This window comes from Salmo salar, chromosome 07 (genome assembly GCF_965601325.2).
Source record: "Salmo salar chromosome 07, fSalSal1, whole genome shotgun sequence".
Lineage (NCBI taxonomy): Eukaryota > Metazoa > Chordata > Actinopteri > Salmoniformes > Salmonidae > Salmo > Salmo salar.
The window spans coordinates 23,576,558-23,600,664 of record NC_138297.1 but is presented as its reverse complement, the minus strand read 5'-3'; the positions used below and the strand labels follow the sequence as shown (position 1 = coordinate 23,600,664).

At 44.5% G+C, this 24,107-nt stretch overlaps 1 protein-coding gene and 1 non-coding gene across 2 annotated transcripts in view; one reads left to right on the top strand and one right to left on the bottom strand.

Moving 5' to 3' along the window:
* Window positions 1-114: 114 nt before the first annotated feature.
* LOC106608749 (uncharacterized) lies at window positions 115-4,464 on the bottom strand. Its single transcript, XR_014392886.1, has 3 exons — window positions 4,179-4,464; window positions 2,776-3,036; window positions 115-1,867 (listed from the first exon to the last, which is right to left on the bottom strand). It is a non-coding gene; the product is annotated as an uncharacterized LOC106608749 (transcript).
* A 5,346-nt stretch (window positions 4,465-9,810) lies between these two features.
* Window positions 9,811-24,107, top strand: part of LOC106608752 (neuralized-like protein 4) — a 30,317-nt gene continuing 16,020 nt past the window's right edge. The window contains 16 exon segments of the mRNA XM_014206869.3: window positions 9,811-9,996; window positions 16,493-16,696; window positions 16,985-17,279; window positions 17,427-17,492; window positions 17,639-18,063; window positions 18,567-18,678; window positions 18,817-18,905; window positions 19,020-19,092; window positions 19,453-19,726; window positions 20,130-20,311; window positions 21,018-21,103; window positions 21,297-21,459; window positions 21,586-21,796; window positions 21,922-21,998; window positions 22,113-22,191; window positions 22,390-22,565. Coding sequence (XP_014062344.3) covers window positions 9,832-9,996; window positions 16,493-16,696; window positions 16,985-17,279; window positions 17,427-17,492; window positions 17,639-18,063; window positions 18,567-18,678; window positions 18,817-18,905; window positions 19,020-19,092; window positions 19,453-19,726; window positions 20,130-20,311; window positions 21,018-21,103; window positions 21,297-21,459; window positions 21,586-21,796; window positions 21,922-21,998; window positions 22,113-22,191; window positions 22,390-22,565 — 2,677 coding nt within the window. The 5' untranslated portion in view covers window positions 9,811-9,831.

The window sequence follows — 24,107 nt, the reverse complement described above, 5'->3', positions numbered from 1 at the left end:
TCAGTATCGACGTTATGAGCAGTTACTGCCTTTTTGCTTGGTAGGGCAGTACTGTTCTCTGTCATATAGAAAAGTTTAATGGTTGTATATCGATTAAAAAGTAAACATGCATGATTGTAGTATGACAAGAACATATTACAACTTTATTCACAATGAACGTCAAAGCATTGTCAGAATGAAAGTTACAAGTTGTGCCTTTAACCTGCGTCCTCCCAGGGCTTTGTTTAGGAAGGGGTATTAGATTCCCTCCAATATTAAAAAGAGAGAAAACAATTGAAGTCAAACAAACCAATGCCGCAGCCTCCTCTCAACAACCCTGAACCATATGGCTTCTGAAATGTATGATATCCTTATATTTTTTGCCACATTTCCCACAGACATGGAGTTCAGTCACAGAGTGAAATTTTGCTACATGGGTTTTAAGGTAGGACGCCAGAGCAAAGGTTTTACCGCAGTAATCACAGGCGAACGGCTTCTCTCCGGTGTGCAAGGCTACATGGACTTTTAACGATTCGTGTTTATAGAAACCCTTGCCACATTCGTCACAGGTATAAGGGGGTTCTTCGGTGTGTGTGCGTTCGTGTCTCTTGCGCTCACGTTCACCTTTGAAGCCTTTCCCACAGTGGCTGCACGCTAACGGCTTGCTGGTCAGGTGCGAGGCTTGATGCATCTTGAGGTACCTCGACCGAATGAAGGTCATTGGGCATTTGCCGCAAGCATACGGCTTGGAGTCCGTGTGCGTCTTCTTATGGTCGCTAAGCGTATACTTGGTTTTGAAAAACATCCGACACTGAGAGCACTGGAATGCTCTCTCTTCTGAATGAACACTTGCGTGAATTTTCAAATTTTCTTTTTTTCCGAAGCACTTCCCACATGTTGGACATTGGAACGGCTTCTCTCCCCTATGGACTGATGCTTGGTGCTGTTTGAGTTCGGAAGGAGACTTGAAACCTTTTCCACACAATTCGCAACGGTGAGCTCCTCCTCCACTGTGAGTTAGCTGGTGATTCTTGAGGTATTTCAACTTTACAAAGGTTTTTGGACATTTGTCACAAGCATATGAGTTTGAATTTGAATTGTGCAACATTGTATGTTCCTTGAGGCCATTTTTACTTTTAAAACATTTCTGACACACGAGGCATCGGAACGGTTTCTCTGTTGAATGAACGCTTGCATGTTTGTCCAAATAACTCTTTGTTGCAAAGCACTTTCCACATGATGGGCATTCAAGCGGCTTCTCTCTCCTGTGGACCACTAATTGGTGATTTCTGAGCTTCCAAGCAGTCGGGAAACATTTCCCACATAATTCACAACAATAAGGTCTCTCTCCTGTGTGAGTCCGTTGATGCTGTTTAAAATTACATAATTTCTTAAAAACCTTACCGCAGTCCGGACAGAGGTACTCTTTCCTGGTGTTGGTAGTCTTATTTTGTTTCCTGTTTGGCCTTGGCTTTCTGTTGTGGAGAGATTCGTCACTCGAGGTTTGTCCGGCATTAGCATTCTCCTCCTCCCATTGGTCATCGTCTGCGTTCTCCTTACTTCCGTCTGATTGTGCCACCATGGGTGCTTCTGTTCTCTTCTTTTCCCTCCTGGGTATAGTGAACAGCACAGAATCCCCACTGAGACTTTGTGCATCTGTAATTAGGGCCTGAATGTCTGTAGGCCTGCTTTCTGCCTCTCTGTCTGTAGGCCTACTAGCTGCCTGTTCGGCTGTATTTGGCCCCTGTTTGTTAGACTTAGTGAGTGAGGAAGGTAATTTTGCCAAAGATATAAAGCATTGTTTCATCTCTATGGTTTTAACTCTGATCGTGGTCTCCTTGCAATTTGAAGTCTTGTCAGCGTCATCAATGGGAGTTGGCACGTCAACCTGGGAGAGAAAAAAAATTCATTGGATCTCCAACATACACACACACAGTCACAGAGCAGCACCCCCGATGCAGGTTATGGAGTTAAGTGCCTTGCTCAATGGTACAATGGCAGTACATGTCAGTCCAGGTATTCAAGGATAATAACAGTAAAGAGCTCATGCCCACTGATAACAGCAGACCCTTGGACTGCATAATTCATGCAAATGATAGAGGTCACCTTGGGGTCATGATAGGGTCTGCACCAAATGATTGATGTATTATAATAATTGACTATGCTTATGTTGTATTAATAGAAGGGGAAGGGCTATAAGACCCTCCCCCACTACATTTATAGGGTCCTGGACCACAGATTAGTAATATATTCATTATAAAGTTTAATACTGTTCCACAGTTCTTTTCTAGTCTCTGCCTCTTATAAGAAATGGTCAGAGATGTGTGAGCCATTGCGGTCAAAACAGGGTGTCTGTGAGAAAGCGCCTCAAGGCTAAAAAGACCCCTGCAGGGGAGTAAATAGACAAGTCAGACATACTAATAAACCACACGGGAATGGAAAATTACTGTTGAGCCCTTAGAAAACACTGGACTATTGTTTTCTCCTGCAAGTTTGTATAACTGTATATCCATGGGCTTGGTCTCATGAGTAGAAGGTGTTGACGTAGGCAGTTACATCACTAGGGGTTGACTGCAAGAATATTAAAGCAACTTTGACCTGTTTTATTTTGCAGAACTTACTCTGAAACATACATGCTGTGGTTCCGTTGTCAACATCTGTCTGCAATTGCATTAATAAAGGTTTGATTGATTTACTTAAAGAAGACATTGTCTGATTGCTGATTTCACCAATAAGCCAAAGATTGACAAGGAACAAGGAACCTACCCCAACACAAACATGTTAAATATAACATACCTCCAAATCCTCTGCAAGTTCCGGTGAATATGGTAATCCCGTCCATTCCTCCTCTTCCACTGTCTGTGGGGTTCTTCCCACTGTCTTTTCAGGTATCTCCTTACCGTCAGTCATCTCCAATAGCTTACATTTCAGAGATTTAACCTCACTTTGACTCTGGTATATCTTTGAACACAGAGCTGCAGTACCTTTGGAGATCAAGTGGTTGATTTTGATAATAGTCTGTGTCACGAACTGTTTCATCACACATTTCAACTGGACCTAGAACAAGAGAACATATATAGATATATTTTTCATTCCACAAAAACCTGTTTTCAAGCTGTTTGACTATGGATAGAAAACTAATTAGCTCATACGTTAATTAAAGGGATAATCCACCCCCTGAAATGAAACTCCTGTCAATTTGAGGATAGTAGTATATTTTCTATGAGTGAGTAAAATAACTATTTTCCCCATAATTTAACTTCTAAGTGGTCCGTTCTCACCACTGGAGATAAAGGATAACAAAACACATATTAAAACTCTTAAATAATTACCTGCACTCCAGATCGCCAAACCTACCAATATATGGTAAGGATATATACTTGTCTAGAACACACCAATCTAGTTATATCGTCATGACAAAGTATATATATTTTGCTTTGGGTTTGTTCGTAAATTCAATCTGGAGTGCGCTCTGGGCGTTCGTAATTTTACTCGCCCTAGCAGAGCTGGTTAGGCTATTTTCATGTTATCCAGAGTATTGGTGACTGTAACTGTACAGCTAGCAACAATTTAATTACGCTTTTCCGGCGAGGTTTACTAACACAGGCCATTTTCAAGCGGTGTCGATCGTTCGTAAATTCATCAGTTATTCTGCGCTCTGTCACACTCAGATGAGTACTCTGAAATCAGAGTAGATAGCCCGAGCGAATTTACGAACGGACCATTTGATGTGTTCTATCTAAACAGTGTACCAAATTAGTAACTACCATCATGCAATGCGCCCTTTGTGTCAATGGGAAAATGGCCGTTGGTGCCATAGCAACGTCTGTACTTTGCATCGTCTGCCTCAGAGACGAACTGCAAATTGAACATGGTCTAATTGTAGACCCCTAAATTGATAGTGCAGTGTGTTTAGACGATTTTACTACTAGCTAGCTACTTCACATGCTGGTAATTGTGTTTGGCTACCTAACTAGCCAGCCAGCCCAGAGAGAGCATTGCATTGTGGGTTTTGTAGTCGACTGCAACAGATTTCCACAACGATTTTCACGTTGCTACCAACCTCGTTATAACGAAATGAAACATTTGTGAACAACAAATATTGTATTAGTGTCATTTAACACTGCAAAACATAGGAAGTGGTGATTTTGGATGGATTATTAAATATTTTATTTGTAAAAGTAAAGTTAGCCACTTACTTTTACCTCCAACTTGGACTCCCCTGTCTTTCCTGCATCGACAATGTCTGTGCTGTGTTGTGTGGAAAAGACTGTGACCGCCATACATTTGTCAATTTCATCCTCAAACGACATCATTAATTCATCCATAATAGATACCAACTCATTATGGAAAGGATCTGGCTGCCACATCTTGTATTTGGTAGTTAATTATCAACAGCGATTGTTACATTTTTAACAAAGTACAACAACATACATAGACAGTATGACGATACACCTTCTTCTTCTTCGGTGGGGTTTAACGGCGGTTAGCATCCAATAATGGTGCATTACCCCCACCAACTGGACTGAAGTATAAATCCATTGTACACTGAGGGCACAAAACATTAGGAACACCTGCTCTTCCATGACAGACTGAAAATGTGAATCCAGAAAGAAAGTTATGACCCCTTATTGATGTCACTTGTTAAATCCACTTCAATCATGTAGATGAAGGGGAGGAGACAGGTTAAATAAGGATTTTTAAGCCTTGAGACATGGATCAGGCATGTGTGCCATTCAGAGGGTGAATGGGCAAGACAAAATAATTTTACATTGACATTTTAGTCATTTAGCACACGCTCTTATCCAGAGCGACTTACAGTAGTGAATACATACATTTCATTTCATGCATAAGAAAATAAAAGAAAATTTAACACTGTATGGTCTTTGAACACGGTATGGTAGTAAGTGCCAGGTGCACCGGTTTGAGTGTGTCAAGAACTGCAACGCAGCTGGGTTTTTCACACTCAACAGTTTCCCGTGTGTATCAGGAATGGTCCACCACCCAAAACTCATCCAGCCAACTTGACACAACTGTGGGAAGCATTGGAGTCAACATGAGCCAGCATCGCTGTGGAACACTTTTGACACCTTGTAGGGTCCATGCTAACCAACGAATTGAGGCTGTTCTGAGGGCAAAAGGGGGTACAACTCAATATTAGGAAGGTGCTCGTAATGTTTTGTACACTCAGTGTACTTTGTGATACGAAAAGAGAAAAATTACCCGGCCAACTAACCGGTAGTCACTAGTTACCACAGCCACAAAGTCATAAACCCCGCCTATTTCTACAATTATCTTCTTAAAATGTGATTTGAAACCTAACCTTAATCGCACTGCTAACATTATTAAGACCAAAAGGCTAATGTTTCTTTATACATTTTTACGATATAGCCAATTTTGACTTTGTGGCTCTGGTAACTAGTGGGAACACAACCTACCCCACACTCTAGGGTTTGATCACTATATCCTGTGGACTCAGAGTTGCAGGATCATGATGGAAAGTCTATCTTTTGGCTTGATAGCTATCTGGATGTTTGGATTCTATGTTTCTCCTTGTCTGTCTCATCGATGACCTCTCCCACTGAACCTACACTGCCTTTCCAACGCAAATTGTCCTCAACTTCATCCCAAGCCGACTGAGACTTCCAATCTTCATCATTTACATTTTGGGTTTGTTGTTCTACTTTTTATGCACTTTGAGATTCTTCGTCAAGCACTATACAGGTTAAAAAATGTATTCATTATTATTAGATCTGTAAATGCAAGTATGCCTAGTATGCCAGGTCTACTGTTTAGGCCAGGCCTACTATGTTATGTTTGTTAATCTTTTCAGCCATTTATTTATTAAGAGGACCACAATGAAAATACATTTTCAAACTTTTTTTGTGTCATGCTCGATGATTTTAAATGCATTATCCACATGTGTGGTTGTATTGTGTTTTACATGATCAAATAAATCATATATATATATATATATATATATATATATATATATATATATATATATATATATACACTGCTCAAAAAAATAAAGGGAACACTTAAACAACACAATGTAATTCCAAGTCAATCACACTTCTGTGAAATCAAACTGTCCACTTAGGAAGCAACACTGATTGACAATAAATTTCACATGCTGTTGTGCAAATGGAATAGACAACAGGTGGAAATTATAGGCAATTAGCAAGACACCCCCAATAAAGGAGTGGTTCTGCAGGTGGGGACCACAGACCACTTCTCAGTTCCTATGCTTCCTGGCTGATGTTTTGGTCACTTTTGAATGCTAGCGGTGCTTTCACTCTAGTGGTAGCATGAGACGGAGTCTACAACCCACACAAGTGGCTCAGGTAGTACAGCTCATCCAGGATGGCACATCAATGCGAGCTGTGGCAAGAAGGTTTGCTGTGTCTGTCAGCGTAGTGTCCAGAGCATGGAGGCGCTACCAGGAGACAGGCCAGTACATCAGGAGACGTGGAGGAGGCCGTAGGATGGCAACAACCCAGCAGCAGGACCGCTACATCCGCTTTTGTGCAAGGAGGAGCACTGCCAGAGCCCTGCAAAATGACCTCCAGCAGGCCACAAATGTGCATGTGTCTGCTCAAACGGTCAGAAACAGACTCCATGAGGGTGGTATGAGGGCCCGACGTCCACAGGTGGGGGTTGTGCTTACAGCCCAACACCGTGCAGGACGTTTGGCATTTGCCAGAGAACACCAAGATTGGCAAATTCGCCACTGGCGCCCTGTGCTCTTCACAGATGAAAGCAGGTTCACACTGAGCACGTGACAGACGTGACAGAGTCTGGAGACGCCGTGGAGAACGTTCTGCTGCCTGCAACATCCTCTAGCATGACTGGTTTGGCGGTGGGTCAGTCATGGTGTGGGGTGGCATTTCTTTGGAGGGCCGCACAGCCCTCCATGTGCTCGCCAGAGGTAGCCTGACTGCCATTAGGTACCGAGATGAGATCCTCAGACCCCTTGTGAGACCATATGCTGGTGCGGTTGGCCCTGGGTTCCTCCTAATGCAAGACAATGCTAGACCTCATGTGGCTGGAGTGTGTCAGCAGTTCCTGCAAGAGGAAGGTATTGATGCTATGGACTGGCCCGCCCGTTCCCCAGACCTGAATCCAATTGAGCACATCTGGGACATCATGTCTCGCTCCATCCACCAACGCCACGTTACACCACAGACTGTCCAGGAGTTGGCGGATGCTTTAGTCCAGGTCTGGGAGGAGATCCCTCAGGAGACCATCCGCCACCTCATCAGGAGCATGCCCAGGCGTTGTAGGGAGGTCATACAGGCACGTGGAGGCCACACACACTACTGAGCCTCATTTTGACTTGTTTTAAGGACATTACATCAAAGTTGGATCAGCCTGTAGTGTGGTTTTCCACTTTAATTTTGAGTGTGACTCCAAATCCAGACCTCCATGGGTTGATAAATTAGATTTCCATTGATTATTTTTTGTGTGATTTTGTTGTCAGTACATTCAACTATGTAAAGAAAAAAGTATTTAATAAGATGATTTATTTCATTCAGATCTAGGATGCGTTGTTTAAGTGTTCCCTTTATTTTTTTGAGCAGTGTATATATATATATAAATAACATGGGCACCTCTACAGTTAACACATACTGCTTCTTTCACCAATACTACACATTCCTTTGTCCCATGCCCTCCTGCACACTTCTTACATCTAGGGATCAGCCCTCCTACACACTGCTGCAACATGACCATAAGTTTGGCACCTGAAACACTGTAGTGGATTCGGCACAATAGCTTTTACAGGATAACTGATATATCCTAACATTAATTTGTCGGGTAATGACTCAGTATCATAATTCAAAAGGACAGACAGTGGTCATGTTCAAAAAGGATCAAAACCGTAATGTGTCATGGGTAAATTGTGACTGACTTAACTACAAATAATTATGAGTAGTTATTTATGATGGAAGATGATTTGTAGATCAGTCGACTGCCGGCTGCCATGTCTAACAAGCCCAGTGACTCTTCTGTTTCACTACGCTCGCAACGGGGTCTGTGTCATACCAAACGGCGGGCGTCACAGACCCCGGGAATCTTCAACTTCAGTTGATCCACCTCACCGCAATTCCAGTAATCACTCCTTTCAATGGCACCCTATTCCTGAGAACAAAGAAAGTAACAGGTCTTGTCCCCATTCGTGTGGCGTGGAGTGCGCCCGCTCTCTCTGGGTGGGAAAAAAATAATAATCACAAGTCTACTTCGGGTTATCTTCACCGATTCAACAGTACCCAACTCCTTTTTCACCCAATCTGATACCAAATTTAGGTCAGCCAAAAGGGAGTGTCCACTTTCTCCAAAAATGTCACACCTACTGTACCAGATTCATATTTATCATGACTATCGGTTCAAGGCTCTTAACCACACTTGCCACCTCAGGTAATTTATTTTCATTATCTTCCAATTCACCTCCAGAGCTACTGGAGTACAGCTCATTCTGTTTGTACTGGACGCCAATCTCTTCCATCTCATTGACCCCAAGCCTGGAAATATACTTCCATTAGAATCCTTATCACTTTCACTGTCAAACTCCATGTTCCACGTGTCTCCACTCTTTTCCACTACTACTTTTCATTTAAGTCTCTTGACCTCCGCCATGGTCCCACTGCAAAAACTTGCAGTTGACTGCAGTCAAAGCTCTTTTACCAGCTTGACATAGAGAGAAATAGTAATGGCGTCTTTTTGTAGGCACTAAGTCCACCATGATTCATTAGACAAAGCTCATGGGGAAAATTAATGCCGTTTTTGGATAAACTTCAAAAATATGGTGTGTGGTAACACAGGCTTAGCAGATCTTATACGTTTTGTTCTATGAGATAATCTTCATCAGCTAACGTCACTCTTTGTGAATTTTGAAGAATATAAATATATTTTTTTTAAAGCACAAAGGCTTCGTAATTCATAAAGGTTATGTTGACCTACTGTTATTATCTCCTAGAACAAAACGTAAGCCTGTGTGAACGTCAGACCTTATTTTCTGTGTATATTCCAAAACCCTGTTCTTTTCCCATTCTTTTTTCCCATAGGGATCGCTGAACGAACCTGAGGTAACTCATTTCCGGGTTTTAGGACTACAATATTGACATATAGTAAGGAACTACAAGCTGGCGAGCTCTACTGCTGTGCATTATATAGAAAGGCGCATTACTGCCACCTGCTGTATTGGATGTCAAAACTCCGTCCCTCCATTAGCGTCATGCGCCCTCTAGTGTTCCGTCTTGTAGTGTTCATGATCTCTGAAACTGCCATCGAAATAGCGAAGGAAATAGTTTTTCGGTGTACAAATGTTTTCTTCATAGAACAATTTTGGTGCAATTATTACCAAAACATAATTTCATATCTTAATGCACAGCAATTAAAAATGTCCCATTCAGTGAGCAAGTCATCTACTCCTCATAAAAACTTGGATTTGCAATATCCAGCTGCAAAAATGCAAAAAGGTATTTATCTATATTTTAATGTCTATGTATTATTAATGAATAGTATAATTGAAGCATAATGCATGCTTTATATAGTGTGCTGCTGAATGAACCATGTAGTTATATGAGCTTTTAATGCTTGGTTTCAAAGAGTTGAGGTATATGGCAGATGTATGCATATAAAACGCTACTCATTCTTGTAAATCTGTGATAAATGTTCTATTGATTGATTCTGCCTGGACAGAAAGCGGACCACACTGCCATAAAGCAATTTTGCTTACTTGACCTTCTGCCGTTAATCTTAAAAAGTGTGGGCGCGTATTTCGATTTGGAAAGCCAGAGCTTCCATATTGTCGCAAACCCATGTGTCGCGAAGCACGCCGCCCCAGTGAAGATGGCGGCTGAGCTGCACCCGCGCAGCGGAAAACTGATCGGACTGTCGAATTCGAACAGAACCGCTCAGCGGAACCAACCAGTCCAAGAATTTAACCACGGGTTGGTTCTAAGCAGAGAGCCACTGAGGGACCGGGATGTATTCACCGTCCGTATTGACAAGAAGGTAAACAGAGCTGTCACTTTCAGCTCGGTGGGGGAGAGATGGGAATGCGAAGAGAGAGTGCATCCCGTGCCAGTGGGACGGAGTCTCTCTGTTGTCCGCAGTGGTGCTCGTGCCTTATTCAGTCCTCTTTGGGCGTGCGCAGTTTGACAATCAAGCAGTACATTGTTGATAGGTTTTTACTAGCGATCGTTTTAGCCATATCCTGTCCAAAATGTACTGCAACACATTTGCATTGGCACATTGACAACAATTGTTCAACACAATTAGCTAGCTCTGTGTGGTCCAGTCCATATACAGTGTATACTTTTATTTTTACGATGGCAAAGTCAACTAGCGACATCTTCGCTACCAATTGCAAGGCAAACTTTACAGTAACGTTAGCTAGGCTATAGCTAATGTTAGCCATACTAACGAGCTTTTCGTGTGTGGATCGAACCAGTAAGTGCCCCGCTCTGTCAAAACACGGTAACGTTAGCTTTCAACGGCTAACTAACTAGCTAATGCTAGCCAAATGAATGACCTATTATTACCACGACCAACATTTAGCCTGATCGATTCACTACTGTATAGCAACGTTAGCTCGTTTAGTTAGCCACGAGTTTGCTTGTTTGAAATGTAAGGTAGCGAGCTACTGTAGCTAGGCAACGTTAGCTATATCTCTAAGTTAGCAAACTAGCAAGTCACTTGGTTGACCGCACACAGGCAGCAGCATTTTTCAGTTGTTGACGTCTAGCTAGTCACAAGAGGTCTACCTACTACAGCTAGACGAGAGAAGCCAACTGGTTGAGTCAAGTTAACCTGTCTGTCAGGTAGGCCATATGTCAATACTGTGGTCTTGATAAGCAAAATAAAGGCAAAACAGATATCAGTTGTGTCCTAATTGGTGTATGGTCAACTCAAGACCAAAGTTGACAAAACAACTGACCCTGTGTCAGTGGTTAGGGGGAAACCTCACCCTACTCTGAATAGGCTCATTCCTGAAAAGCATAGCTGTAGTTTATCTGGATTATTGGGTCTCTTTGTGATACACATTGGCTGCGTTTACACAGGCAGCCTAATTCTGATCTTTTTTCTCTAACTGATGTTTTGACCAATCAGATTAGATCTTTTGCCAATAATTTGGCAAAACTCAATTGCGCTGCCTGTGTAAACATAGCAATTGGGCTTGTTCAAAGTTGACTGACTGATCTACAAATCACCTTGCATCAAAAATAACTACTTATTATTATTTGTAGATCAATCAGTCACCATTTACCCACAATGTATAATGATTCGATGCTCTCCAACACGGCCAATGTTTTGAGCCCTAATTTGTCTTTTGAATTGCATGTAGTCCTAGGCTAACCGTTAGTTACTGTTTCTGTTCAAATGTCTGCCTGCCTATACAACATTTAGACTTCTTATCTCTATGCCGACCGCAGCACCTAGTTTGCCTGTTATCTAATTATAATGTAGATAGCCATGATTATCGGTCTGCCAGTCTGCCGGCCCGTTGGTGACCCGCACACCTGTGGGTTTTTGGCAGAGGGCACTAGTACTGTCTCCTCCAATGCCATTTTAGCCCAACTGGGGTAGCACACAGCTCAGTGAACATGTATAGAGGGTGTGTCATACAACCACTTGTAATGCCACTCTAGAAATCACTAGCTTGTCACATGAATAACAAACTCACACAACAAGCTTTCACCTGAAGAGCATAACTAACTAGATGGATAACATTAACAACAGATAGGCCTATATCCCTCCCGGCAGTGAGTGACCCGATATGTTTTCTCACTGGCAATAGTTTCATGGCCAGTATCATCTCATGTATCAAAGCTATAATGGACCACTATCCGTAATTGCATGACGGAAATCAATATCTGTGCTGTACGGTCAGTGCAACAAACTTGGCATTGTTGCTACAGTAATGCTATTTATAGACATTGATAGAGCTTGTGTCTTGTCCTGCAATCGGACAACAGGCAAATGCACCAAAACCAAGCCTTTAGCAGCTAGATTGATATACGACAGCTTGTTCGGCGTGGAATATGATGGTGTTTGTTGGTAATAGTGACAGTAGCATATTATGCGGGATGGTAGTTTGGTAAGCACTAGTGTAGTATGTGCCTGCCTCTCCCCCTGGCTGCTAGTCTTTCTAGTGTGTGTCAGAGAGAGATAAGGAGCTGAAGCAGCTTGTATTCACAGATGTGTTTGTGTATGCATTCGTTTGCAGATTTGTGTGTATGTGTGCTGGGGGGGAGAGAGAGAGAGCGAGAGATGGATGCAGCTTTTTAGTGTGTGAGAGAGGGTCTACATCAGATTTAGAATGTGCTTGCAAGGATGAATGCCGCAACAACAGATGTGATTTTCAGTATCACCAAATGTGTAGGCCAAAGTCACCATTTTGTGATACTGAAAATTACAACATCTGGCGTTACAGCATTCAGCTGACCTTTTTTACAAGGAGCACGTGTGCGCCTAAGTTGAAAAATGTAGGTGCACAAAAATACATTTGCATTTACATTTGAGTCATTTAGCAGACGCTCTTATCCAGAGCGACTTACAGTAGTGAATGCATACATTTCATACATGTTTTTTTTTTTTCTTTTTTTTTTTTCTCTGTGCTGGCCCCCCGTGGGAATCGAACCCACAACCCTGGTGTTGCAAACACCATGCTCTACCAACTGAGCTACAGGGAAGGCCAGGGAAGGTTAAATACATTTAGGAGCAGTGGTGCTCCTAAATTAAGATTCCAGGTCCCATAGCAAAATATTTAGGCACATATGTGAGTACAATGTTTGCACTGTAGAGCCCTGCTCTAAATTGAATTCCTCTGCCTCAATTTACAGTATATTATTTACTCTTGGTCCATCTTTAACCCAGCTCAACCTCTTGTACTCTCTGACCTGCCTTCTCCTGTCCTCGCTATCTGTAGGCCTACTGTGATACATTTACTGACTTGTTTTCATTTGATGGACTTTACTCTGCTTTTTGGTCTTCAAGTCAAATGTGAGTTTGTTGTTCACAGAATGTGCACTCAATTAGTATTTGGTAGCATTGCCTTTAAATTGTTTAACTTGGGTCAAATGTTTCGGATAGCCTTCCACATGCTCCCCACAATAAGTTGGGTGAATTTTCGCCCATTTCTCCTGACAGAGCTGGTGCCATAATTTTCTGGAATTTTCCAAGCTGTTTAAAGGCACAATCAATTTAGTGTATGTAAACAACTTCTGACCCACTGGAATTGTGATACAGTGAAATAATCTGTAAACAATTATTGGAAAAGTTTTAATGACTTCAACCTAAGTGTATGTAAACTTCCGACTTCAACTGTACATGCATACAGTTGAAGTCGGAAGTTTACATGCGCTTAGGTTGGAGTCATTAAAACTTGTTATTCAACCACTCCACAAATTTCTTGTTAACAAATGATAGTTTTGGCATGTCGGTTAATACATCTACTTTATGCATGACACAAGTAATTTTTCCCACAGCTGTTTACAGACAGATTATTTCAGTTATAATTCACTGTATCACAATTCCAGTAAGTCAGAAGTTTACATACACTAAGTTGACTGTACCTTTAAACAGCTTGGAAAACTCCAGAAAATGATGTCATGGCTTTAGAAGCTTCTGACATCATTTGAGTCAATTGGAGGTGTACCTGTGGATGTATTTCAAGGCCTACCTTCAAACTCAGTGCCTCTTTGCTTGACATCATGGGAAAATCAAAAGAAATCAGCCAAGACCTCAGAAAAAAAATTGTAGACCTCCACAAGTCTGGTTCATCCTTGGGAGCAATTTCGAAATGCCTGAAGGTACCACATTCATCTGTACAAACAATAGTACACAAGTATAAACACCATGGGACCACGCAGCCGCCATACCGCTCAGGAGGGAGACGCCTTCTGTCGCGTAGAGATGAACGTACTTTGGTGCGAAAAGTGCAAATCAATCCCAGAACAGCAGCAAAGGACCTTGTTAAGATGCTGGAGTAAACGGGTACAAAAGTATCTATATCCACAGTAAAACAAGTCCTATATCGACAACCTGAAAGGCCACTCAGCAAGGAAGAAGCCACTGCTCCATAACCGCCATAAAAAAACATACGGTTTGCAACTGCACATGGGGACAAAGATCGGACTTTTCGGAGAAATGCCTTCTGGTCTGATGAAACAAAAATAGAACTGTTTGGCCATAATGACCATCGTTATGTTTGGAGGAAAAAGGGGGAGGCTTGCAAGCCGAAGAACACCATCCTAACCGTGAAGCACGGGGGTGGCAGCATCATGCTGTGGGGGTGCTTTGCTGCAGGAGGGACTGGTGCACTTCACAAAACAGATGGCATCATGAGAAGGAAAATTATGTGGATATATTGAAGCAACATTTCAAGACATCAGTCTTGGTCGCAAATGGGTCTTCCAAATGGACAAAGACCCCAAGCATACTTCCAAAGTTGTGGCAAAATGGCTTAAGGACAACAAAGTTAAGATATTGGAGTGGCCATCACAAAGCCCTGACCTCAACCCTATGGAGAATTTGTGGGCAGAATTGAAAAAGCGTGTGTGAGCAAGGAGGCCTACAAACCTGACTCAGTTACATCAGCTCTGTCAGGAGGAATGGGCCAAAATTCACGCAACTTATTGTGGGAAGCTGGTGGAAGGCAACTTGAAACGTTTGACCCAAGTTAAACAATTTAAGGGCAATGCTTCCAAATACTAATTGAGTGTATGTAAACTTCTGACACACTGGGAATGTGATGTAATAAATAAAAGCTGAAATAAATCATTCTCTCTTCTATTATTCTGACATTTCACATTCTTAAAATAAAGTGGTGATCCAAACTGACCTAAGACAGGGAATTTTTACTAGGATTAAATGTCAGGAATTGTGAAATACTGAGTTTAAATGTATTTGGGTAAGGTGTATGTAAACTTTCTACTTCAACTGTACATACACACACACATACATACATACATGCATGCATGCATACATACACACACAGTACCTTTGAAAAGTTTGGACACAACTACTAATTCAAGGGTTTTTCTTTTATTTTTACTATTTTCTACGTTGTAGAATAATAGTGAAGGCATCAAAACTATGAAATAACACATATGGAATCATGTAGTAACCCAAAAAAGTGTCAAACAAATTAATATATTTTATATTCGTCAAAGTTGCCACTCGTTACCTTGATGACAGCTTTGCTCACTCTTGGCATTCTCTCAACCAACTTCACCTGGAATGCTTTTCCAACAGTCTTGAAGAAGTTCCCACATACGCTGAGCACTTGTTGGCTGCTTTTCCTTCACTTTGCGGTGCAACCCATCCCCAAACCATCTCAATTGGGTTGAGGTCGGGTGATTGAGGAGGCCAGGTCTTCTTATGCAGCACCATCACTCTCCTTTTTGGTCAATTAGCCCTTACACAGCCTGGGGGTGTTTTGGGTCACTGTCCTGTTGGAAAAACAAATGACAGTCCCACTAAGCGCAAACAGATGGGATGGCGTATCGCTCCAGAATGCTGCGGTAGCCATGCTGGTTATGTGTGCCTTGAATTCTAAATAATCAGACAGTGTCACCAGCAAAGCACCGTTACACCTCCATGCTTCACGGTGGGAATGACACATGCGGAGATCTCGTTTCTCATTGCTTATTTGAGCTGTTCTTGCCATAGTATGGACTTGGTCTTTTACCAAATAGGGCTATCTTCTGTATGCCAACACCACACAACTGATTGGCTCAAACGCATTAAGAAGGAAAGAAATTCCACAAATGAACAAGGCACACCTGTTAATTGAAATGCGTTCCAGGTGACTGCCTCATGAAGCTGGTTGAGAGAATGCCAAGAGTGTGCAAAGCTGTCATCAAGGCAAAGGGTGGCTACTTTGAAGAATCTCAAATATAAAATATATTTGGATTTGTTAAACACGTTTGGTTACTACATAATTCCATGTGTGTTATTTCATAGTTTTGATGTCTTCACTATTATTGTACAATGAAGACAATAGTAAAAACAAAGGAAAAACCCTTGAATGACTAGGTGTGTCTGAACTTTTGTATGGTACTGTATATATGCTAATAACAAAGGAATAAGGAAAAAAGAATAGCAATATTTTATTTGGGATAACATTGGAAGGCTATACTTAAGCAATATGGCCCGAGGAGGTGTGGTATATGGCTAATATACCACGCCTAAGGGCAGTTCTTATGCACGACACAGCGCGGAGTTCCTGGAAACAGCCCTTAGCTGGGGTATATTTGCCATATCACAAACCCCCGAGGTGCCTTATTGCTATTATAAACTGTTTACCAACGTTATTAGAGCACTAAAAATAACTTTTGTCATACCCGTGCTATACGGTCTGATATACTATGACTATCAGCCAATCATCATTCAGGGCTTGTACCACCCAGTTTATAAAATGTATTGTACATTACTGACTAGATCTAAAAAGGGACTTAAAAATAAATAGATGAACTAGAAGCCTAAATAAATGTCACTTCTGCAGGTGAACTCATGGAGCGGCTCCGTAGAGATTGGGGTGACTGCTCTGGACCCTGCTTGTCTCGATTTCCCCAGCAGCGCTACGGGTCTGAAGGGAGGCTCCTGGATCGTCTCTGGCTGCTCAGTCCTACGCGACGGCCGCTCCGTCCTCGAGGAGTACGGCCGTGACCTGGACCAGCTGGCCGAGGGCGACCGCGTGGGCATACAGGTAAGTAGGCTAGTGGTTATGAGAGGTGGACCAGTGGCCGGAAGGTCACCACCGGTTCAAGCCCTGCGCCGGGCACTGAATTGGTAACAGGAGGGTCATTGAGCTTTGCAGTTGTGTCCTTGAGGAAGGCTCTCAATCTCTACAATTGCTCTCCATCCAGGGGGGCTGCTCTATGGCTGACCCTGTGCCTCTCAACTCTGTGTGTGTGTGTGTGTGTATTTGGGGAGGTTGAGATGTCTTTCTCTAAAAATGGAATATTGCAATTCTTATTTCTGTTCTCCTATACAGCGGAGCGCCCGCGGCGAGCTCCACCTGTGGGTGAACGGGCATGACTGTGGTGCAGCTGCCAGCGGTCTCCCGACGCGCCTCTGGGCGGTGGTGGACCTCTACGGCAAGTGTACGCAAGTGACTGTGGTGAGCTGCGAGCCGCCCTCCTCGATGGAGAGAGATACGGAGAGGGAGACGGTGGATGGGCATGAAGAGGTGATGGTGTGCGGGGTCAGGGAGGGAGACACCGAGGATCTGACGTCAGTGGTGAATCTGGCGGCAGCAACTAACGGGACAAACGGGACGACAGAGGAAGGTAGGAGTTGTTTTTGTTTGCAATGTTTATGTATTAAAACATTAGGGTTTGTTATGTCACTGTGTGACAGGTTGTAGAAGTGTAAATAAGTGGAAGACGGACTCCCGTCTCTCACTCTTGTTTCGTCTCTTTCCTCCTTTATCTCAGTGCCGGAGATCCCTCCTACTCACAACCGACCTGACAAGTTCCCCAACAACATAGAGCCTGAAACGGGTACGAAAGTAAAACTTCTTAAGGCTCTAGCTGAATATCTATTACATTTGGTCAATGGTGCAACATTATTGACTGTCTCTCTCCGTTCTCTCTCTCTTTCCATTTCCCTCTTTCCTGTCTTTTTCTTTCTTTCTCTCCTCCTGTAGCTCTGACGGAGCACCAGCTCTTTGACGTGTTCAACAATGCCATCGTGTCCCTCTACCGCTCAGAGGACGAGGGCGGAGGAGGACGAGACCTGGGGGGAGGAACGGGGACAGACTCTGGTAGAGGGGACAGGGGGAGCAGCAGCAGCGGAGGGGGAGCTGTCAACAGTAACAGTAGTAACAGTGACAGCGGGGCCGGGACCGGCAATACCGGAAGCACCAATAACAGCCCCGCAGTAGGGGCGGGACTCGGGGCGGTGACGAGCGGGATGATGACCAATGACGCGCTGCTGTTCCATGAGAAGTGCGGTACGCTGATCAAGCTGAGCAACAACAACAAGACGGCGGAGAGGCGGAGGCCGCTGGACGAGTTCAACAACGGCGTGGTCATGACCAACCGGCCGCTCCGACACAATGAGATGTTTGAGGTGCGGCCAATGACTGGCTCCAATACTGAGATGTGAATGCTTAGCATGAGCAAGGGCGGGGTTTAGAGCAAAGAATAAAGAATACCCGTGCTGTCATAGTAATGATAAAACAGATGTATAGCTGACACCCGCTGTCATAACTGTTTATGACATCTGTTCGGACGGCGGGGTGAAGTGTCACCATTTTGCTATGACATCACAATTTACTGCGACTCCTCTTCATATGATATTCATGATGTTACTGCCACAGGCTGTGAATAGATAAGTACATTTTCATTTGAATCTGCTGGATTGCAGCTTAATATGAATAATATATTGTAAAATGGAAAATCGGTGAATGTTTCTATATTCTGGAGGATACAGGGTGCGAGAATTCACTAGACACCAAAAGGACCGACGCTGGGAGGGACTGCCTGAACTTGTCCAATAACAAACGCTTACTTACGTTTTCCGTCGTCGCGAAACGTTTTGAGTGAATACGCCCCTGGTTTCTGTTGCCACAGATCCGTATAGATAAGCTGGTGGACAAGTGGTCGGGGTCGATTGAGATCGGCGTGACAACACACAACCCCAACAACCTGGACTACCCTGCCACAATGACAAATCTGCGCTCAGGTATGTAACATGCACACAGAACGGCAAGATGCTTTATTCTGTGCGCAGCTTTTTGTGGAATAGATCATGTTACAGTACGTATTACGTTCATGCAACGTGTGTGTTTGTGTGTGTGTTTTGTGTTTCTTGCCTTCCCAGGTACAATCATGATGAGTGGCTGTGGGATCCTGACTAACGGCAAGGGGACCCGTCGGGAGTACTGTGAATTCAGCCTAGACGAACTGCAGGTCAGTACCACACACACACACACACACACACACACACACACACACACACACACACACACACACACACACACACACACACACACACCTAATGCCATATGTGTCACTGTCTTCCAGGAAGGGGATCACATAGGCCTGATGCACAAGGCCAGCGGAGCTCTTCACTTCTACATCAATGGCATCGACCAAGGTGAGAGTGACACGCCAGGAGCATCCGTCAATGTAACGAGGGATCGAATGGCGGTAGCGTGGCGTTGGAGGGATAGTCACTTAGAGCTCGTCCGTTGGTATAGTAGTAACCTTGCGGCGACCTAAGAACAGACAAACCATGAAGCGAAAATGCATTAAATATTTTATTTCATAAAAATACACATTGTTGAAATGGTTGTTTTTCATACTCGTTGTTATTTGATGTATTGCTTACATAATTGTCATGCAGTGGTAATTTTTGCCCCGTCGTTTCAAGAAATGCGTACAATTGCAAATCATATTTCATCCTAATATCCAATTCTTCCATGACCTCAATTTGACCTCTGATCCTGCCCCCTAGGCGTGGCGGCGGCCCAGACACCTCCCATGGTCTACGGCGTGGTCGACCTCTACGGCATGGCGGTCAAGGTGACCATCGTCCACAATCACAACCACAGCGACCGGCTGCGTCGCAACAACGCCATAATGCGTGCGCTGTCCCCCGACGTGGGCCGCCCCCGGCCCGCCCTCTCCCTCACCTCGGACCCTGAAGCCACCGACCGCCTCCTCTTCCACTCCAACTGTGGGCAAAAGGCGGCCATCATCAGTGAAGGCAGGACTGCTCTTCGCCCTCAGTACGTAACCATGGCTTTGTTCCAAACAATATTATTACCAACTGTCTGTAAGATTCAGATGGTCAGTTTGCGGCCCTTTTTGTATTTGTAGAAAAGGACCAGTCGACTCCTTAGACAGTTTAGGATAAGGATGTCATTTTCAACATCCGAAATACAGATATTTGGTTTCTCTAGAAATAATTATTGATGATGGTGCACTCCTATTACACTCTCACAGGTCAAAAATAGGCGCTATTCTTATGTGATGACCTCTGACTCTGCCTCCTAGGCGTGGCAACATCGTTATAAATAATGACGTGTGTGTATGTATGTATGTATGTATGTATGTGACATGCCTTATACAATATATTGCTAAATAGATAAATGTATAAATTGATTTGATGGTTAATTTTTCCTTGGGCAGTGCGACGGACGACTTCAACCACGGCGTGGTCCTGAGTGGCCGCCCGCTGCGCTCCAACGAGGTGTTCCAGGTGCGCATCGACAAGATGGTGGACAAGTGGGCGGGCTCCATCGAGATTGGCGTGACCACGCACAACCCCGCCTACCTGCAGCTGCCCTCCACTATGACCAACCTGCGCTCAGGTAATACCAACAAATCAGGTAATACCATCCTCTTACCCCTAGACACCCCAGATAATACCAACCTCTTACCCCTAGATAATACCGACGTCTTACCTTAGGTAACACCGACCTCTTACCCCTAGACACCCTAGATAATACCGACCTCTTACCCCTAGACAATACCGACGTCTTACCTTAGGTAACACCGACCTCTTACCCCTAGACACCCCAGGTAATACCGACCTCTTACCCCAGGTAATACCGACCTCTTACCCCAGGTAACACCGACCTCTTACCCCAGGTAACACCGACCTCTTACCCCAGGTAACACCGACCTCTTACCCCAGGTAACACCGACCTCTTACCCCAGGTAACACCGACCTCTTACCCCAGGTAACACCGACCTCTTACCCCTAGACACTACCGACCTCTTACCCCTAGACACTACCGACCTCTTACCCCTAGACACTACCGACCTCTTACCCCAGGTAACACCGACCTCTTACCCCAGGTAACACCGACCTTTTACCCCAGGTAACACCGACCTCTTACCCCTAGACACCCCTGGTAATACCGACCTCTTTTAGCCTAGGTTGAGTTTCCACCTCATACCCTTCCAATCCTCTGAGCAGTGTCTATGGATAGGGGCTTTATTCATCTACTTTTTCATACTCCAATGTACAGTATGTTTGGAAAGAGGTATAGATTGACTGATGATGTTTCTCAGGGACGTGGATGATGACCGGGAATGGGGTGATGCACAACGGAACCACCATACTGGACGAGTACGGACACAACCTGGACCGACTCAAAGTGAGTGGGAAGATATACTTTACAGTCAGCCTTATATTATCAAACTCTACCCCCCCACCCCCCTCTTTCTTACCCCTGTTGCTCTCACTCGTTCCCTCACTATCAACATATGACACTATCATTCTACTACTTACTGCCTCTTGTGTTTCGTAGTTGTCAATTTAACACTCCGTGCTCTCTCTCCTCCCCCCAGGCGGGGGACACGGTGGGCGTGGTGCGTAAGGAGGACGGGAGCCTCCACTTCTTTGTGAACGGGGTGGCGCAGGGCCCGGCGGCGTGGAACATCCCGCCCAGCGTCTACGCCGTGGTGGACCTCTACGGCCAGGCCGCACAGGCCACCATCATGGACGATATGGGTGAGAGGGATGGGGGGGGGGTAGAGAGGTTCACAAGAACATTCTAAAGGCTGCTAGTGTGTCAACTAACTTTGTTTACACAACCATTCATGACTAAACCCATCTCTCTCTCTCCCCCCTCTCTAGCGGACCTCCCCCCTCTCCCTGAGGACAGCTCGGAGGGCCCCACCGTCATGTCGCCCGGCAGCCCATGCTCGGTCGCCGGGGGCAACAGTGCCAACGACCTGCGCTTCCACCAGCTGCACGGCACCAACGCGGTGATCACCAATGGGGGGCGCACTGCCCTCAGACAGAACTGTCGCTCCGAGTTCAACGACGCCATCGTCATCTCCAACAGGTCAGTGTGACACACACACAATCGTCATTTCCAACAGGTCGAAGGTACACACACACACACACACACACACACACACACACACACACATCACTTGTGTGTGTCAAGACTGTGTTGCCCATTGCCAGGTGCCTTCGAGACGGAGAACTCTTTGAGATAGTCATTCAGAAGATGGTGGACCGTTGGTCGGGGTCAATAGAAGCAGGTAAGATAATGGCAGGTAAGGCGTTTCTATTTTACCCCTCTCAACCTTCTCACACAGCCCTATCCACACCCACAGCAGAGGGGTGATATGTTTGTCTGTGTGTGTTCTGTCCAGGTGTGACTTCCATCAGGCCAGAAGAGCTGGAGTTTCCTAACACCATGACGGATATAGACTACGACACCTGGATGCTTAGGCAAGGGTTTATGTTCGTTTGTGTTCAAACCCAGGTGTCCTGCGCGCCTGTTTTAGCCCACTGAGCTAAAGCCTATTAGCTCAGGGAGCTAATGAAACGTTTTCAGGTCTCTTTGGACATGCGTGGTTCATCTGGCTGTCTTTGTTACGCCTGAAGAAACAGTAATTCAACCTTTTTATCTCTCCCCTCCCACTCCAGTGGCACGGCCATCATGCAGGACGGCAACACCATGCGTAACAACTACGGCTGCGACCTGGACTCCCTGACCACGGGCAGTAGGATCGGCATGATGCGCTCGGCCACCGGCGACCTCCATTACTACATCAATGGGGTGGACCAGGGCGTGGCCTGCACCGGACTGCCGCCAGATAAAGGTGAATGGAACCAGTTGTCATGTACATCTTATCACAACCCCATGTACAGTGCCTTTCGGAAAGTATTCAGACCCCTTGACTTTTTCCACATTTTGTTACGTTACGGCCTTATTCTAAAATGGATTAAATCGTTTTTCCCCCCTCAATCTACACACAATACCCCATAATGACCAAGCAAAAACGGGTTGAGAAATTTTTGCTAATTTGTTACAAATAAAAATCTGATCGCATTTACATAAGTATTCAGACCTTTTACTCAGTACTTTGTGGAAGCACCTTTGGCAGTGATTACAGCCTTGAGTCTTCTTGGGTATGACGCTACAAGCTTGGCACACCTGTATTTGGTGAGTTTCTCCCATTCCTCTCTGCAGATCCTCTCAAGCACTGTCAGGTTGGATGGGGAGCGTTGCCACACAGTTATTTTCAGGTCTCTCCAGAGATGTTTGATCGGGTTTAAGTACGGGCTCTGGCTGGGCTACTCAAGGACATTCAGAGACTTGTCCCAAAGCCACTCCTGCATTGTCTTTGCTGTGTGCTTAGGGTCGTTGTCCTGTTGGAAGGTGAACCTTCGCCCCAGTCTGAGGTCCTGAGCAGGTTTTCATCAATGATCTCTGTGTACTTTGCTCCGTTCGTCTTTGCATCAATCCTGACTAGTCTCCCAGTCTCTGCCGCTGAACAACATCCCGACACTGCCACCACCATGCTTCACCGTGGGGATGGTGCCAGGTGTCCTCCAGACTTGATGCTTGGCATTCAGGCCTAAGAGTTCAGTCTTGGTTTCATCAGACCAGAGAATCTTGTTTCTCTGGTCGGAGAGTCTTTAGGTGCCTTCTGACAAACTCCAGGCGTGCTGTCGTGTCTTTTACTGAGGAGTGGCTGGTGGAGTGCTTCAGAGATGGTTGTCCTTCTGGAAGGTTCTCCCATCTCCACAGAAGAACTCTAGAGCTCTGTCAGAGTGACCATCGTGTTCTTGGTCACCTCCCTGACCAAGGCCCTTCTCTCTGATTTGAATCAGTTTGGGTGGGTGGCCAGTTCTAGGAAGAGTCTTGGTGGTTCCAAACTTCTTCCATGTAAGAATGATGGAGGCCACTGTGTTCTTGGGGACTTTCAATGCTGCAGACATTTTTTGGTACCCTTCCCCAGATCTGTGCCTCGACACAATCCTGTCTCGGAGCTCTACGGACATTTCCTTCAACCTCATGGCTCTGTTTTTGCTCTGACGTGCATCGCCAACTGTGGACCTTTATATAGACAGGTGTGTGCCTTTCCAAATCATGTCCAATCAATTGAATTTACCACAGGTGGACTCCAATGAAGTTGTAAAAACATCTCAAGGATGATCAATGGAAACAGGATGCAGCTGAGTTCAATTTCGTGTCTCATAGCAAAGGGTCTGAATACTTATGTAAATAAGGTATTTCTATTTTTTTTTATTTGCGAAAATGTCTAAAAACCTTTTACTTTGTCATTATGGGTATTGTCTGTCGATTGCTGAGGATTATGTATTTTTTTTAAATCCATTTTAGAATAAGGCTGTAACCT